This window comes from Rattus norvegicus, chromosome 6 (assembly GCF_036323735.1).
Source record: "Rattus norvegicus strain BN/NHsdMcwi chromosome 6, GRCr8, whole genome shotgun sequence".
In the NCBI taxonomy this organism is placed as follows: Eukaryota; Metazoa; Chordata; class Mammalia; order Rodentia; family Muridae; genus Rattus; species Rattus norvegicus.
The window spans coordinates 97,333,315-97,352,430 of record NC_086024.1 but is presented as its reverse complement, the minus strand read 5'-3'; the positions used below and the strand labels follow the sequence as shown (position 1 = coordinate 97,352,430).

Sequence of the window (19,116 nt, the reverse complement as noted above, 5' to 3'; positions counted from 1 at the left end):
TGCTGATAGATTATAAAAAGAAGATAAGGGACCAGAAGAGACACAGTACCTGGTTGATGGATATCTTGTGGTGTGAGGCCTTGCATTGCTTTGGGACTTAATTGCCAAGAGTGCTATCACCAGATGTGGCCTCTCAGCCTTGGTCCTCAGGAAGGATGAGCCAAAATAAACCTCATTAAAACAAATTTACTGGTCTGTAGTGTTGTGTTATTAGCAACAGACCGAGAATACACTAATGGATTCAAGATTATGTTATACTCTGCAAATGTATACTCGGGAGGTATGAGCCAAAGGAAACTTCTTTAAAACAAAGTTACTAGTCTGTAGTATTGTAGGTTTAGCCATAGACACCGAATACATTAATGCATTCCAGTTTCTAAGTTTCGCACTATAAATATATACAAATTTATTTGTAAGTTATACTTCGGTAAACCTGGAAAAATAGATTCTCATATACACAGAAAAAAGAATAAATTTGTTAAATTTTTATGTCATCAAAGCATATTAACCTTGATGGCTTGGTATCATTAATACCAGTAAGTAATATGATATGTTATAATAAAATTGATTACATGTATGTGTGTGTAACTTGAGATATTTGAGAAAAATGCTGGATGCTTGTTTTTTAAATTTAATTAATTTATGACAACACTTGTTGAGATGATTTAGGATGATAATAGAACCACTTCCGTTAGTAACATAAAACTGAGGGGTTGGGGATTTAGCTCAGTGGTAGAGGGCTTGCCTAGGAAGCGCAAGGCCCTGGGTTCGGTCCCCAGCTCCGAACAAAAAAAAAAAAAAAAAAAAAAAAAAGAACTTGTAACATAAAACTGAGAAATGGTATAGCTCCGTGGGTTCGGTCCCCATTACTAGTCGATTAAAAAATAAAAATAGGCATAAGTTAGTGAATACTTTAATTTTTCCTCTGTATGTTCGCTTTAGATACACAAAGTTCAAATGCATAAATTACGTAGGGGGAGTAGTTTTAAAAAGAAAAATTTTTTAAAACCAAAACAAATGAAACGGTCTTAAAATTTGCTTTGCAACAAGTTTTGAGAAATGCTAAGTTCAAGCTGAATTTTGAGTTCAAGTTTCTTCTTGTGTTACTGTCCATTTTACTGCTGATTTCCAAGTCACTTTTGTTGTGAGGACTGGGTAGTGTTTGAAGAACACCAGCCTTGAGAGAGCTGTAGATTCCTTCTGGCACTACTTTCTGCACCCAGCGTCCATTTTGGGATTTTTGACAGAGCTCCACCTCGGGAAGGCTTGGTTACAGCAGCCCAAGGCACCCTGTCAACGTGATCTCGCGAGATCTGTGGCTGACCACGTGGTGCGCAGGGTCTTCCAAGGCCGGCACCAAAGGGCTTAGACTCTTAAAGCTCAGGGCAGGTAGCGTTTGCAGAACCCCGCGCTGGGGACCCCGGGAAGAGCGAGCGTGGATGTCCGGGGGTCCGTAGGGACCTATTAGGTGGGCCGGGGAGGGGAGGGGACGTGCGTGGGCCGAGGTCTGAGGAAAGGGCCTCGGGTCTGAGGAGAGGGTGTAGGTCTGAGAAGAGGGTGTGGGTCTGAGGAGAGGGCGTCGTCTGAGAAGAGGGCGTCCGTCTGAGGAGAGGGCATCTTTGGGTCTGAAGAGAAAGCAGCAGGTCTGAAAGAGGCAGCGCTGTGGGCGGTGCACCAAGGGACCAGGGCCTCCACAGGCGAGCATCTGTGGGAAGGGGCGTTGTCCTTGAGCGAATTCCCGCCACAAATGCAGGAGCAGATATGCGAAGCCAGCCTGGGGCAGATCTAGGACTGTGAGTTGTGGAAAACCTTAAAAAGCAAAACAAAACAAACACATGGCGGTCAATTCATACACGTCAAATTGCACCATTTCACTTTCTTTAAGAATTCTCCAGTTGACACAGAAGTTTTAAAATATATATCAAGAAATCTGGATGTCTGGGTTCTAGTGTTTCAAAGACTTCCTGCAGTACCCTATATAAACAGTCACGAAGGAAAACTTCCAGAACTTTCCTTCTTGAAGAACCCTTCGAGTTTCCACTCAGTTGCTTATCTGAGCTCTGAAAGCTCTGGCTGGGAATTGAGCCGATAATTGCTCTGAAGAGACTCCCTTTTCTCCTCGTCTTAATCCACCTATATTTTCCTTTTGAAAATGCTATATTTGAAAGGTTCTTACATTATGCTGCTTTATGCATGACTTCTGAAATTTTTATTATTTATTTTACACAGTGTCCAAGATGAATGACAGCCTGTTTGTCAGTTTGGACAGGCTTTTGTTAGAATTTGGTAGGTATAAAATGAAAATAAAGAAGGAAATAACTATTTGTATTAACAATTGACCTTTAACCATGAAGAAAAAAAAATCACAAAAGAAATCTTTATTTTAGTTTTCCAGTATGAGCAAGACATAAGTATTAAAGAAGATAAGATTCAAAGAATTAATAGTAAGTAGTTTTGCATGAAATAAATATTTTAGTCTTTAAATTTTATATAGCATAATGCATAATTACACTACTTAGAGCAACTTATAAGTTGTTTGTGTGTGAGAAGGAGATCTTTCCTTTGAGTAACAATGAGCTATTTATTTGGGGAATAATAGTTGAAACAGTGTTGCAACAATGTTTGTATTCAACATCACTTTGTAAAGAATTTCTCAGAAATAATTCCTTATATACAGCTCAAAGACCTCTTTTTTTTCCCTTTCAAGTAAAAGTCACTTTAAATATTGAATTTTTTTTCTAGAAATAATAAAAAAAAACCCAGATGGTGGCAAGTGGCAACTTTCAGGAAGAATGATTCTGAAAAATAATAAGTAAAATAACAGGGTAAATTAAATAAATTAAAATGGTTCAGTTCTAATTTTAGTCTTGAAAACTGAACTGGTAACTTTTTAGTATTCTTAGTATTCCTTAGTATTCTTTTTAGTGTTCTTTAGTATTCTAAAAAATGTTATTTTATGAAATAAAAAAGAAAATAATGTATTAATTATTTCAGAGCTGGAGAGATAGTTGAGTAGCTAAAAGCACTTGTTGCTCTTGTACAAAACTCATGTTCGGTTCCCAGCACTCACATGGTGATTCACAACTTCTTGTAATTCCAGTTTCAAGGAATCTGACTGCCTCTTACATGGACACTAGACAACACATAGTACACGTGTCATAGTACACATACTATACAGCCAGGCAAAGTACTCATACACATAAATTTTTAGAAAACTATTCCAATTTTATGTGGAATCTTTTATATTTAATAAGCAACAAATGTGTTGGTGTATTTACTAACTGATGTGCAATGGATGAAATTTCACATTTGTCAAGAACCCCTTTGGTAGTATTATTGTTCTTTTTTTTTTTTTTTTTTTCGGAGCTGGGGACCGAACCCAGGGCCTTGCGCTTCCTAGGTAAGCGCTCTACCACTGAGCTAAATCCCCAACACCAAAATGTGTAGCCCAGGCTGGCCTCGAACTCGTGATCCTCCTGCCTCTGCCTCCTTCAGCAAATCCTACCGGTGTGCGCCACCACAACCGGCGCCCTTTGGTAGTATTATTAATGAGTAAATGTTTACATGAATTTATAGCAGCACAAGATAAATTAGCTTTAAATGCCCTCTAATTTAACACTTATTATAAAAGATGAGGGGGCGGGGACATTTGTTTTTAGAGTCTTCTGTTCTTTTTAGTTTCTGGGTCTAGGAAGTGGTAGGTCTTGCCTTGGTTCTTTTGATTTTTAGTATAGATGCCTATCTCTTAGGCCTCTCTTCCTTTCAGTTTTCTGATCCCCCCCCGTTAGGTATATTGCCATATACTTTTGTTTTTCTGGTATATTTCTTTATTTTGAACTTATGATTTCTGGTTAAATAAAACAAACATTTCCTTTTTCCAGAATGCCTTGAAAGTATTAAAGAAAACAAAGCAAATATTTCTAAAATATGTGAAGCTATAAACAAAATAGATGAGGACATCGCTTTTTACTATAAACATAGTAAGGAAATCAAAGACAGCTGTAGTAAGTAAGTATTTGACAGAAATGAACGCCCATATCATTTGGTACTTTTATTCAAGGGTTTAGAGTTTATAGTAGAAAAATGTCAAATTGGGGATGTAGCTCAACGGTAGAACACCTACCTAACATGTGCAAGGCCCCCACTTTTTTTTTTGATTACCACAGACAAACAAGTTAAAATAAATCCTATTTTAAAGTAACAGTGTTCTCTATCCCCCTTTTCTTCTTCTTCCTTCCCTTGCCTTCCTCTTTCTCCTCCCCTGGGAATTAATCCCAAAGCCTTGTACATTCTTCCCTCCCACTTCTAAGTTAGTATCCATATTAGCAAATAAAAAAAAAAGTCAGATTGCCTAGTTATGTGGCATTGCAGAAGAACTTAGAGAAGATTCCACAGAAAATAGAAATAAGGGTTATAAGTTCTCACTAATTCAGATCTACTTAATCGAAATACAGAATTTTGTAAACTAACAGTGTTGGCACACGCTTGTATCCTAGCACTTGAGAGATATAGATAGAAGAATTAGAAATTCAAGGTTGTCCTCAGCTGCATAAAGAGTTCCAGGACAGGTTGGGATATATGAGATCCTGTCTACGTAAAAACAAATAGGTGATTTTGAGTCTGAGCTTAGTGTGTAAAATTGCTATTAAATAAACTTTGAAGTAATTTTCATCTTTGGCTTTTCAAGTTCTTATATTTCTTTAAGAATTTAGCCTAGGGACTAAAGAGGTGGCCCAGCAGTTAAGAGCTCTAACTGCTCATGCAGAGGCCGGGGTTCAATTCTCACCACCCACATGATGGAGCACTACTGGCTGTAATTCTAGTCCCAGAGGATCCCATGCTCTCTCTGGCCTCCATAGGAACTTCATGCATTTGGTACTCAGACTGACACACAGGCAAAACACCCATAGCCATTAAAAAAAATTCAAGATCGAAGACTTAAAAAACTGTGTCTTTGTATTTATTCACTCAAATCTTTTTGGTTGCAATTGAATTGAGTTTCTTGTTTAAAATTTTAATGGTCAGAACACTAATTCAAATATCTAAAATGGGGTTTCATTGATTTAGGTACATACTTATTACTAAGCATTTGACCATTAATGAAATTATGACATGTACATTTGACATGGAAAGAAGTTAACAGTAATGATGACTAATGTGGAGTACTAATCAAAGACCATTAGTAGAATATGTAATAAAATGCCATAGAGGTACAGAATCAAACCTATACTTTTCTAGTAATCAGAGCCAATTTTTGTAAAATTTAATGAATATTAATATTATGATCATATGAATGCTGATAGTGGTGATGATAGGTTATGACATTTTTTAATGTGAACTTGTTTTGGAAGAGAAGGATGTAGATTAAATGATTATTATGTTCTGTATATATTAATTAATGGTGGGAATTAATGCAGTGGCAATTATTCCTTAACCAGCTTTCCCCCAAATAACCACATCGAGACCTTTTAATATTTCAAAGCTTAGGTCTTAGCTGGGCAGACTCTCAAATGGCTCATCTAAGCTAACCCGACCACCTAGCCCCATCTAGCCACATAGCTAGCTATACCTCCCAGACCTGTAGTCAGTGTCTGCCTCCCCTGATGTCTCCTGGTAAAACCTTTCCTCCTTCTCCTTCCCAGAGTTTTTTGTCCTTCCCAGGAAGTTCCTGCCTTCCACTTCCTGCCCAGCTAATTGGCCATCTGATTTTTATTAAAAACTATCAGAGAATGCCTTAGATAGGTGTGAGGGGAGGGAGGACAGAGACATAGTTTCACACAGCATACCCCAATAGAAAGATGCATTGTTCCTTAAATTATTACATTCTTTTTTGTTCTTATACTCATCCCATAATGTTATTTTTACATTATCAATTTGTCATTTTGAGATGGTAATCACAACTGTAATTTTTTCATAGCTGGAAGCCAACATGTGATGTTTTTCATAAGCATGAAGATTATATAAAAGACCAACTTACTACTTACCAAGAAACCCATGAGAAAGACAAGTAAAGTAATTTATATGTTGTATCAGTTCCATAAATGTGTATTATCAGAGCATGTTGTATAAGAATGATAATCAAAAATGTAAGGAGTTTGTATGAGTTTTAAGTTAACAGGTTCTCTGTACCATTGTGAGTCTGTCTATTATAAATCTCCGTTTAACTTTCTGTGTTTAGATATTTTTCAGATATAAACTATTTCTCAGTAGCAACTATTGTAGCAGAATCCTTCAAATAATTATCTTTGTAGAAAACCATGTAAAGGAATACTAATATGGAGAATTAACTTATGAAAATTTGGGGATATTGACTGTTTTGCAATGCTGGAAATTATATTACTGTAATTGGGTGGTTAACAATATTAATATAATTAGGTTAGCATACAAAATAATGGTATTCATCCTGACATGTTCACACAAGTGTGTCATACTTTGCTCTTGTTTGTATCCTTTCCTCATTTATTCTCCTCTACAACACTCCCTCTCAAATCTCAAGCTGGTTTCCATTCTTCCACTAGTTAGCCCCCCTCCTACATTTTAAAAACATTACTGTTTTCCATCTCCCTTAAGATCTACTCCTCTTCCTCCTCTTTCTAGTTTTGTTAGACACACACAAATAAATACAAATTAAAAAATACATTCTACATATAAAAAATGCAGTCCTTTTGAAGATGAACTCTAAAAGAAGTGGTGAACGTTATAGATTTAGACTTACTGTCATTAGAATTCAAGGAAATGTCGTGGATTGTTTGGGAAGGATGAGGAGCTGTAGCCTTGCCATAGGAGATGTGTCACTTGGGGTGGGCTTTGAGGTTTCAAAAGCCCATACCATTCCCAGTTAGCTTTCTCTCTCTGCCTTGTGCTTGTGGGTGAGATGTGTAAGCTCTCAGATGCTACTCCAGGACCCTGCTTTGCTGGTTGTTTCCATAATGGTTAGGGACTCCATCCTGGAACTGTAAGTCCCCTATAAGCTCTTTCTTCTATAAGTTGCCTTGGTTGTGGTGTCTCTTCAAAGCAATAGAAAAGTAACTAAGAGTAGGAAGCTAGAGTATATCATCTGAAGGCAGAAAATAGAAAAGGAAGACTATTAAGCTATCATTTATGGACACTGCTTTATTCCCCCAAAGAATTTGAAATGATTTATAATGGCTTTTAGAATCATCATCGCTTCTCGGCCTTTTGGCTAAGATCAAGTGTAGAATCATGGCTTACATCTAATCTCCTATTTTTGTCCAGGGAGTAAGAATAATGTAAGAAACCTTTGATTGAGTTAGAAATTCATACAAGGTGATCCTGCATATCTTATTAAGTATAGGTGTAGATTTTGAAATTCCTAATAGTCAAAGCATTATAGAAATGTGATCAGGTTGGGACTCAGACCATTTATTTAAAAAGCAGTTCAGTTGCCTAAGTAGATTTTCCTGATGTTTCAAAGAAATTTCTTTCCTTCAAAAAGAAGAAATAAAAGAATGGAATGATTAAAATTTTGTATGAGTGTGCATATATATATATATATATATATATGCATGTGTGCTTATGCCAGTACAATTCATCATCATTTAAGATTTTAAAAAATTAATTATTTAATTATTTAATGTGTATGGGTATTTTGCTTACATGCATGTCTGTGTACTGCAAAGTGTACCTGGTGTCCCTTGAGGCCAAAAGAGGGCATCAAATCTTCCAGAGTTGGAATTATAGAGAATTGTGAAGTGTCATGTGAGTCCTGGGAATTGAACCTGGGTCCTTTGGAAGAACAGCCAGTGCTCTTAACTGCTGTGCTATCTCTGTAGCCCTCATTCAAGTGTGTGTGTGTGTTTGTTTGTTTGTTTTTTTAAAGAAAAATGTTTTCATGAGATGCTAAAGCAAATCAATTCAAATATATATCTTTTTATAGTGTTTATTGTAGATAACTTTTTAAGCTAAACAGAGTTTTAAGTAGAAACAGTGGTTTTTCTTAACCAGTCATATATATAATTTGAATTGATGACTTAAGATCAGACATTTAAAAAAGAAACAGTCATGCACTAGCCATTTTGCCTGCCTTCTTCACATCATTTTCCAGACATGGTTTTTCTATGTACTATCAACTAGCTTTCAACTTGCTAAAACCTGTCCTTGCTTCAAACTTTAAATACTTTACTGTCAGTCTACTAACTTCTTACCTCTAATCTCCTATTTTTGTCCAAGATTCAGGAAAACTACTATTGCTATCAACAGGTGAGATAATGACTCTTCTTAATTGATAACTTAGGGAAGTTATGCGGTTGACCAAATTATTATATGGAGCGGTCATACACATATGTCATTAACAAGATGGATATATGCTAATCTCACATGGTATATTAGCATTCTTTGAGGTATCCTCTTTCTTAAAAGTATCCCCTGAAACTTTTTTCCAAGTTATTACAAGTGATAAGTGATTGATTAGCAAATACACAGTTTGAAAAGAAGCTTATTTAGGGACTCAATTTCAGTATCTTGTTAAAGAGGGCAGAGTTTAGAAATAGTGTCTAAGGAAGCCACAGTTAGGAATAGCAGCTACGGTTGCCTGCAAACTATTGAGCCAGTCAACATTCTAGCCCCATCCACAAGAGAAGAGCTATGGATAGTCTATGCCTTCTATGGGTGTGGAGAGTCAGTTTTCTTTAAGCATGTAGCTTCTGGCAGGTTGACCATGCTGCAGTGGGCTTCCCCACACCCAGAAATACATTAACATCACAGATGGGAGTTAGTGGGCTAGTAATTAACAAAAAGAAGACAAAAAGTTTGGGGTACTGAGAAGACAGGTAAAGATCTGTGCAAAGTTCAAGGTTAATAAGATCAAAATGCATTGTATGAAATTCTCAAAGAATGGCATTAAAATGGCAGGAATGGATGATAAATTGAAGAGGATTAAGGAGTGCAATGACTAACTCAGGTAATAAAACAGGTTCAGTGGAAGAGTCAAAGAGAGTTTGAAGAACAGAGTCTTGAAAGAAGTAAAGTTGAGTAGATGCCATTTGTGCTTAATGGAAGAGTTTAATAAATGATATTTGCTAAGTTTGTAGATTTCTACATACTTTCTTTTCATTTTAACAGAAAAATGTATCATGATTATATAAGTCAATATGAAGATGTTTTGAAACAATACCAACTAAAATACTCAGAAACACATTTTTCATGTAAATATTACGAGAAGAAAAAAGAACATGAAGAAATTAAAAATAGAGTGTTGGCATGTACTGAACAACTAAAATTGAATGAAACTACTCTTATGAAATTTCTAGGTATTAACATTTTTATTATATACTCTTTGATTACAGCATTTTTACACTGAAAAGAATATAATCATTCTCAATTACAAATTTGTTTTACAGTGCCTGCTCCTTTCCCATCTCTTACTAAATGGACATTATACATGTATCCACAACAGATTTCACTTATAATTTTATTAGATAAGTATAATTTATGTTTTTAATTATTAATGTGTTTTCATGTTAGAGTCTCATATACTTGCTTTTCAGTTTAAGTCAGATTTTTAAAGATTACTTTAAAAGTCTTCTGGGGTTAGTTTTCATATGTACCCATGTGATCAGAAGCAAGCAATTTAAGAGAAAACGAAATGGTATAGGCTTCTGACTTTAATGTGACTATCAAATTATGAAAAATTATCTTTACCTTTTAAAGCATTCCAGATGAATTGATTATTAAATATTCTTTAGGATAGAACAGAGTAAGAAGTGAGTCATAAGTATTACTTTTGAAATGTGTTGACGAATTGAAGAAAGCAGGCAGTAGAGTCTTTGAAAGAATGGCTTAAAATGGAATGGGAGCAAAACAAATGCAAGGATAAAGAAGACAGCACAAACAGGAAGAACTTGTGATTTAGCATGGGAAATAGACACATAAATAAATCTGATACGTACCACTGTAATAGACAATTAAGTAATTCTTAAATGGTTTAAGCCTCACCTGTTCATCAGAGAGATCTTTCCTGATGATGAACTTAAAACTTTAATCTTCTTCCAACCCTTAGAATCCTTATATGCTTTCTTAGCAGATTATAACTCCACCATTTGAGCTGTCTTCTTTACCCATGCATTTGTTCCGATTCCATCCGAAGCCATTCTTTTAATGCCTCTACTGCCTGCTTTCTTCATATTTTGGTCTTAGACTATATTTTTATTTGCTGTGCATTAAATTCTCAGTGGAAAATCTCAGGGCAGAGATTGTTAGGCACTTTAAGATGCAGCCAGAGTTCAAGGAGTTGGGTATGATTGGGATGACATGCGAGGTTTGAATGACAAAGAAAAGTAGACAATGGTGGGAAGAATCGACAATCAGGGATTACACGTTTATGTGTAAGATTTTAAATAGACACTTTCAGCAATAACGCGTGATAGAGTATTCACTGGATGCTTTGAATTGTAGCATGCAAATCATGTATGTTATAAGTCAAGATAGGAAAGGAATAATACATTTTCTTAAGAATTTTATTCACAGTTTATTATTCTACTCACTTCTTAGTTCTCCTAAATGGATTGTACAGTAATAGGAAATTGCATTATTTAATAACGGCATAGGATATCTATTAATAACTAATAAATACACTATAAATATAAATTCAGTTCAAGCAGGTATCCAGATGTGTGCTCTTTTCTGTTATACAGGATATATTGTTGAACATTGTAGATAAACAAAAGATAAATTGAGTGGATTTTTAGTGTTGTCTGGAATAAATAAATGATAGGAATTTAATTTGTACTTGAACTTATTATTAATATTTTATTAGCTATGCCAAATAACAGGATGAAGTTGTATAAAAAGAGATCAGAATGCTACCTTGTAAAAATATTTTATTGAAAAAGATTTGTAATAAGTATTCTTTATAGAATATTATTTTTTAAGCTCACTAATGTACTATAGGTAAACTAACTATATTAGTCATATTTTTGTTTTCAGATATACTGCTCTTGTAGAACATACATGTAAATGGTAAATATTAACCACATAATAAATGTAAAATTTATTTCACGCCCATTCCTTAACATAAAAAGAGTTAACTTGAGATACAAAACACAAGATATTCTTAAATGTGCCAACGATTTTACAAAAAGATCATTTGAATTGGAGAAAGAAGCAAATGATATGGAAATAGAAATTAATTCTTTAAATAAGGTATATATTTTAGGTTTATATATTGTTAATGTATAAATATGTTGTTATTTATATGTCTAATATGTCTTAGAAGAGTTGCTTTTTTAAGATTAATTGATTTATTTAATACATTAGTGCTCTATCTGTATGTACACCTGCGTGCCAGAAGAGGACATCGGGTCCCCTTACAGATGGTTGTGAACCATCATGTGGTTGCTGGGAATTGAACTCAGGACTTCTGGAAGGGCAGACAGTACTCTTAACTGCTGAACCACCTCTCTAACTAAGAAGAGCTGTTTTAAAAGACAGTTTAAATATGAAGAAAGGCTTTTTTTTTCCTTAGCGAAGCCAAAATGTATTTCAGGTTCTGAAAAAATTTAATTCTTTGTTTGGGAAATAGTTAGGCATTATTTGAGGTCTGAGGAAAGATGAAGAAAGAACAAGATTTAAGTTAGTCATAAGATTTATTTTGTTCATTGAAGGATCAAATGTAGGCTACTGTGCTTGTTAGACAAATGCATCACTGACTACACTCTCAGCCAGACTTTAAAGAACAACAGTGTATTTGAAAGAGGGAACAAAATAGTAAATACCTTAGGGATTTAATCTGGAAAAACTTATAGTTTGTAATATTTAGAAGACTAGGATAAAAATAACTTAGTTTTTATGATTTTCTGGAATATATTTTAGTATCATTCCTTGAGTTGTGTTTTTTTATTTAAAAAATTATGTATTTGTGTGAATGTTTTTTCTGCATGTATATGCACTAAATGAATGCCTGGTGCCTGTGGAGATAAGAAAAAGCCACCAAATTCCCTAGGACTGGAGTTATAGATGGTTGTGAGCCACCAGGTAAATTCTGGGAACTGAACCTGAGTCCCCTGTACGAGCAGCAAGTGTTCTTAACCATTAGTTATCTCTCCAGCCAGGGCATGGCAGTTTTTGACAAATACTAACAAAAATTATAGAAAGAATATACCTACTAGTTACGAGAAATATATACATGACTACTCTAAAAGTCAGTCTGTCTCTCTCTTTCTCTCTCTCTCTCTCTCTCTCCACATGGAGGCCAGAGATCAGCATTGGTATCTTCCTCAGTTCTGTCTCTACCTTCCCAGTACTGGCTTTACAGGCTCACAACCTTACACCTGGCTTGTGTGGATGCTGGACATCTGAAGTGAGGTCCTTATGCTTTCAGAGCAAGCACCCTACCAAGTTAGCTTTCCTTAAATGCTAGGCAGTGGCTCTGCTATAGTCTTCTAAGTACTGAGGATTGAAAGTGTGAGTCATCATGAAGCTAACTATTTTGTTTTTCTCGTTTTTCTTTTTAGCAGATCGCAAGACTTTTTGAAAGTAAAAAATTTTCAGAAGCTCTAGATGAAAAGAAAAAAAATACAGAAAAGAGAAAAGAATTTGAAGAGAGGTATAGGTAAACTTTAAAACAATTTTATGTGAACAGATATTCTGTATCTAAAATTTTTGAGTGTGTTCCTGATATAATTTTATGCATGATTTTCTATTAATTTTATGAAAATAGTATTTTTAAATGTTATGAATTAATATCCCAAACTGCCTTTTGCTTAAGAAGACCAAAGGTTCATACAGTAAAACACAGGGTAACAGCAGCACATCTATTCTAGAACTTATCAGAGTGTAAACTCTGTCCAGTTTTTGTGCTAATACCACAGCAGTTACAAACCAGGTTAAACAGTAGAGAAGCAGTGTCTTTGCCTTTTTTCACTTGACTAGTGACCAGTGTGACTGGTTCTTCCTTTACCACAGAGGAAGATGAGACCCTTTGGAGTCTATACCATAATTATTTTCATTCATCCTTATGGAGATAATACAAAGCATCGCTGAGACATTAAAAACATACTGATTTTACCTATTATTGTGGGAGAGAAAAATACATGGATTACTATTCCTAGTTCTAATCAGCTTTCTTCTTTTGGTTTTTGCATATAACTTGTTTGTTTGTATGTTTGTTTATTTCGAGACAAGGTTTGTCTAAGTAGCCTTGGCCATGCGGAAACTTGTTGTGTAGATCAGGCTGGCCTTGAACTTACAGAGATCTACCTCTGCCTCCCAAGTGCTGAGATTAATAACATATGCCACCACCACCCAGCTTTTTGTTTGTTCTTAAATTTCAATCCCCATACTCCATTACCTTTATCCTAATTTTTTTCAAACATACTTTTCTTCTGAGTTAATTTCCCTGATGCTACTTTCTTGGAACTATTATGTTGATGCCTCCACTCTTTCATATTACCTCATGACACTGTGTCATTAATTTTATGAAGAAATTGATTGGGCAGTCTGTAAATATATAGAGAGACTTTTTTTATGAATACTTGAATATTATAAAAACTTTGTATATTATAAGGAATGTATTTAATTACTTAGCCAATTTTTTACTCAATATATATTATTTACAATTCATGTTTTTGCTTTCCATAATTTGTTATTAATACTCAATTGTTATCTAAAAATATCATATGGTAAATTCCAGAAATAAACAAATTAAACACCATTCTGAACTGAACAACATTCATGCTGTTCTTTCACACATAAAATGTGAATCATTCCTTGGTCCAGTGAATCAGTGTTATATACACTGTTGGTTGCTTAGTATCCATCTCAGTTATCATATCAACTGTGCTGATATCATATTGTCTATACCCAGGGTAACCCGTATTTTTGAAATGGCTTGTACATATAAGAGTAGCAATGCTGGACTGGGAGATGGCTCAGAGGTTAAGGGCAGTGACTGCTCTTGCAGATGACCCAGGTTCAAATCCCAGCTCCCACATGGCAGCTCACAACTCTCTGTAACTATAAGATCTGACACTCTCACATAGACACACAGGCAGGCAAAATACCAATGCTCATAAAGTAAAGGTAAATTTAAAAAAAAAAGATAAAAAGAGTAGCAATGCTGGCAATTGTGATATGCCAGAGAGATGATGTAAAGGGTTTTCTTAAAGAGATAGTTTTCAACTCACAGAAAGAAAGCAACGATATACTTTGGTTAAGATTTGTGATATAAAGTTTATCTGTGAAACTCTGTAGAAGGAAGAAATAAATACCACTTTTACTGTCATACATTAATGCAGAAGTTAGGAAAAGTGTATAATAAGTGCTTATTTATAATGAAAAAGACATTTAGTATGTGCATGCTTCTGTGTATAGCAAAAGATATACTATAAATAAACTTTTACATTTAGGCATCCATTGAGGGTTGGGGGTCATATAATGTATCTTCTGTTCACAAAAGAAGAATAATGTACTTTTACAGTGCATATACTCAGTTGGGGATTTAGCTCAGTGGTAGAGCGCTTGCCTAGCGAGCGCAAGGCCCTGGGTTCGGTCCCCAGCTCCGAAAAACAGAGAAAAGAAAAAAAAAACTACAGTGCATATACTCATTTAATTTAGAAAATATTCAATGAAGTTGTTCTTACAGTAATAAGGTTAAAAGACACATTTACCTTTTGACTATAATATTGCTTTAATAATTTTTGTATTCATGATAATCGATTGTTTCTAAATAAATCTTTTAAAATTTCAAGTCTCTGAAGTCTGGAACACGTTATTTTTAGTGTAAGTGTTTAAAATGGTTTTTATCTTTGTTAAGTGGTTATGTTTACAAGGAAGGGTGAGGTATATTGAGAAGAGCATTGGGTTTAATCAGGACAGTGCTGGTACTACTTATTTCCAAGTAATTTAATAATAATGATTAAATCTGTTAAATGTTTTGTAAACCTAGTATCATAATCTGCAAAAGTGAAGATGTTTAACAGTATAGTATCTAAATAATTGCCTTTGGATTTTAATTGTAATCTAATAGTGAGTGTGAATTCTTTCTTCAGAATTCCTGAGAAAGATGAGCAAGTGTGGAACACAAGTTCTCAGAGCAGCCAGTTACTGCCGTGCGACCCTCAGAGACTTGTGAGACTCACAAGTAAGAGTTCCTCAGAACCAAGAGGTACAGGTACAGAATGTGTTTATCATTCAGAAACTTCGTTTTTTCTAGACAGAGAGGAAATAAAAGGTAATTTTAGTTATCATTTGATGTAAGCAAGGACAAAATACTTAAGACCTGTAGACATGGGAAAGTACCACTTTAACTTTGAGAACAAACAGGATATGACTTGTACACCATCTTTTCTACTCTGTTTTTGAGGAAATCAATTTTGTAATGTTTTTAAAAAGTATTCTAGTCTGGTAGTACAAACGTCAGATGAAAATGACTAGCTCTGTTTAAAGGGCTAGGTCATATATTTATAGTGCTGGTCATTGAGATGTTTCAATTACATTTCATTCAAGAGTTTGCAGATTCTATTAAAAACATTGAATACTTTGATTACACTTTAAATTTTTCTTCATTAGTATTACTACTGTCTTTTTAGTAATCAATTTTAAGAGAGTAGTTTGTCACTTGACTGTCTTGCCATTTTACATTCATGATTATGTAATAACTAGTGTACAGTAGTGAGTTAAAATGTTTGAAACTTTTCATATTTTAAGTTAAATACTCTTATAAACTTGATTTTTAAAGTATAAATTGTGATCAAATGGTTGGAGAAATGAGGGTGGAGCTGGATTTACAGCTCAGTGGCAGAGTGTGAACTTAGCATGTATGAGGCAATGAGTTTGAGATCTTGTTTGGTTTTATCTTTGGAATTAATTTGAAACAATACATTTAATCTAGATAAAAAAGAAGAAAATTCAGCCAATCAGTCCAAGTTTGTTAGAAGTGACTTGAGACAAAAAGAAAATGATCCGCAGGTATGTATTTCTGTTTTCAATAGGATAAATAGCTTGCTTAAATGAGATGATACATGTAGGTAAGACACAATAATGTATGTGTGTGCCTCTGTATTTATTTGCATTAAATTAGCCACTACTATTACCTCAGAGTTTCAATGTGGATGGGTGGTGGTGGCACATGCCTTTAATCCCAGCACTTGGAAGGCAGAGGCAGGTGGATCTTTGAGTTCAAGGCCAGCCCTGGCATGAGTTCCAGGACAACCAGGACTACAAGGAGAAACCCTCTCAAAAAAATAAAAAGAAGAAGAAGAGGAACAGGAACAGGAAGTGGGAGAGAGAGGGATAGGGAGAGGGAGAAGAAAGGTATCAATATGGCATTCAGGATAAACTTTCCCTTTGTGACTAAATATCATATAAAATATATTTTAAAATACCAAGCCTGGTAGTTAGTATACCAAAACTTTTGATAAATATCTACTAAACCCTTCATTAATTACAGGACCAATTTCACAGGCTGCACCTATAGCACTCTCTCATAGGGATTTCTGTTACTTACAAAATACCAGAGACAGTTCATAAAGAAAAAAAGTGACTCCCATAACATTATGGATTATTGCTATTGTGCTTTGTTGACTCTCAGAACTTGACCCTACTGCTCGAGATACCACACATTTCCAACATGGAACCTGAAGAAATTGAAGTGGGATCTGACCTAGAAGTCTCCCCACAAAAGACTGATTCTCTTAGTATTCAAAGATACTATTAGAGCTGCTAAGAGAGAAAAGCAATTAATAATCCTTCCTAACTCTAAAGCCTATGAACCCCAACAATGGGGTGTTTATCACTCTGTTTCATTCCCTAGAGACAGAGTCTCTCACTGAACCTAAAGCTTGATATTTCTGGGACCTGCCCATCCTTGCCTCTCATGCACAATTTTTATGTGGGTGCTAGGAATTCAAATCCAGGTTCTTATGCTTGCCCAACAAGTGAAGTTACTAGCATCCTTTTCTTTAGCCCTTTAAAAAAATTCTGTTTCTGTCTCTGTCTCTAGCTCTACCCAGTCTCTCTATATGTATCCATATCTTTATCTATAAGTATCTGTATCTTATGTCTCTATACATCTATATTTGTCTATCATCTCTCTATGTATATACATTATATATATATAGCTACCAAGGGAAAAGAATTTTGGGGATTATAGAAGAAATCAAAATAGAATTTATAAAATTTAACAAAATACTATAAAATATGTGATATGTGGACAGACTGGTTCTCAGAGCAAAATATATATTTAAAAACAAACATTAGAAAGTGGAAATTATTAATTATCAAATATTTCTACTTAAAAATTGAAGAATAAAATTTATACAATAAAGATTAGTAAACAGAAAGCAAAAAATTAGTGACATTAAAAGGTTGGGTTGATGATTCTGATCAAGAGCTAACATACCTTAAATATCAATAAAATTTCAACAACTTAAATAACCTTTCTGGAACAGAAGAGACAAAAGATAAATATTTATCTTCCGAATAAACAGATCATTCTACATGTGGAAGAATATTTTATTTAGAATATTGAGAGAATACTATGTAAGACTTTTTAAAATTAAATGTGGGGTAAGAAGGATATTTCTGTAAAACAGTTTAAATTATAAATAGGCTGACAGAAGAAAAACATAGCTATATAGTTTCCTCTCTCTAACAGCTTTTGCTCTTTCTCTGTTAATCTTCTCCCAGCATATATGGCTAGACTCAGAGTCTCAGGTGAGCATCATCAAAGCTTTCAGGATCCCATCAAGACTGCTTAGCCTTGATGCTACTGACTGGTTTTTTTTTTGTTGTTGTTGTTTGTTTGTTTGTTTTAAGACAGGGTTTTTCTGTTCATCCTTGGCTATCCGGAAACTTGCTCAGTAGATCAGGCTAGCCTCAAACTTAAATCTGCCTGCCTCTGCCTCCCACGTGCTGGGACTAAAGGTGTGCAGCACCATGCCCTGCTGCTACTGATAATTTTGACTAGATAACTTCTTTGTTGTGGATAGAGGCCAGAAACATCTTACTTCTAAGTTAATGACAATCAAAAATATCTGCATACATTCTTAGATGTTTTCTGACAGCAAAATTGTCCTCAGATGACAACCTCTGGTTCAAATAAAGCTCTTTAAACAATTTCAAAATACAAAAAATGTTGGAGAATTATCACAACAAACCTGATAGCAAAGACAAGAATACTTATACAATCAGTATTAAGAATAATCATAGCTGTAAAAGTCCCAATAATTAGCAAAGTAAATTTAATAGAATAACATTAATAACATAATTATCAATACCTCTGAGACATGCAATGGACTTTGAAAATTAGAAAAATCTGTTAATATGATTCATTACATTTACCAATTAGTAAAACATTTTAGCATCCAATCCCTTGGACCTGGAGTTACAGACTGTATGATGTCATGTGGGTATGTGTGCCACCAAGTATATCCTAGTAATTAAACCCAGGGTATTCTTAATTGCTGAACATTTTCCAGTTCTATGTATGCGTGTGATACTTGCCATAAGTGGTATGTGCCTTGACACATGCAGAGATCAGAGGTTGGCCTTCAGGAATCATCAGTTCTGCCTTCCACCCTGTGGGTGGGATCTGGGGATCAAACTCCAGTCATCAGGCTTGGCAGCCAGTGCCTTTATCTTCTGAGTCATCTCTGTGGCCCCCAAGAAATTTTTTAAAGGACCAAGCAAGGACTGCCAGCTATTGAAAACCATCCAATGGAAAACAGATAGCATTTTCAACAAATGGTGCTGGTTCAACTGGAGATCAGCATGTAGAAGAATGCAAATTGATCCATTTTTATCACCCTGTATAACCCAAGTAGATCACCTCCACATCAAACCAGATACACTCAAACTAATAGAAGAAAAAGTGGGGAAGAGTCTTGATCACATGGGCACTGGGGAAAATTTCCTGAACAAAACACCAATGGCTTATGTTCTAAGATCAAGAATTGACAAATGGGACCTCATAACACTGCAAAGCTTCTGTAAGGCAGCAGACACTGTCATTAGAACACAATGGCAACCAACAGATTGGGAAAAGATCTTTACCAATCCTACATCTGATAGAGGGTTAATATCCAAAAATAGACAAAGAACTCAAGAAGTTAGACTCCAGAGAGCCAAATAACATTAAAAATGGAGTACAGAGCTAAACAA

The 19,116-nt window shown here is 34.9% G+C and overlaps 1 protein-coding gene and 1 pseudogene across 5 annotated transcripts in view; both read left to right on the top strand.

Annotated features, from left to right (window-relative positions):
• Window positions 1-1,361: 1,361 nt before the first annotated feature.
• Window positions 1,362-19,116, top strand: part of Six6os1 (Six6 opposite strand transcript 1) — a 36,241-nt gene continuing 18,486 nt past the window's right edge. The window contains exons 1-11 of one of the 5 annotated variants that reach the window (XM_063262668.1): window positions 1,362-1,468; window positions 2,230-2,286; window positions 2,388-2,444; window positions 3,882-4,008; window positions 5,918-6,007; window positions 9,082-9,269; window positions 9,360-9,402; window positions 11,040-11,160; window positions 12,471-12,568; window positions 15,006-15,127; window positions 15,848-15,924. In XM_063262668.1, the coding sequence (XP_063118738.1) occupies window positions 2,238-2,286; window positions 2,388-2,444; window positions 3,882-4,008; window positions 5,918-6,007; window positions 9,082-9,269; window positions 9,360-9,402; window positions 11,040-11,160; window positions 12,471-12,568; window positions 15,006-15,127; window positions 15,848-15,924 (972 nt within the window). In that variant the 5' untranslated portion in view covers window positions 1,362-1,468; window positions 2,230-2,237. Of the gene's footprint in view, window positions 1,469-2,229; window positions 2,287-2,387; window positions 2,445-3,881; window positions 4,009-5,917; window positions 6,013-9,081; window positions 9,270-9,359; window positions 9,403-11,039; window positions 11,161-12,470; window positions 12,569-15,005; window positions 15,128-15,847; window positions 15,925-19,116 lie in introns of those variants that run through there. The other 4 variants (XM_039113253.2, XM_063262669.1, XM_039113252.2 and 1 more) reach the window with 4 other exon arrangements.
• On the top strand, window positions 7,164-7,336 carry LOC120093488 (U2 spliceosomal RNA; annotated as a pseudogene).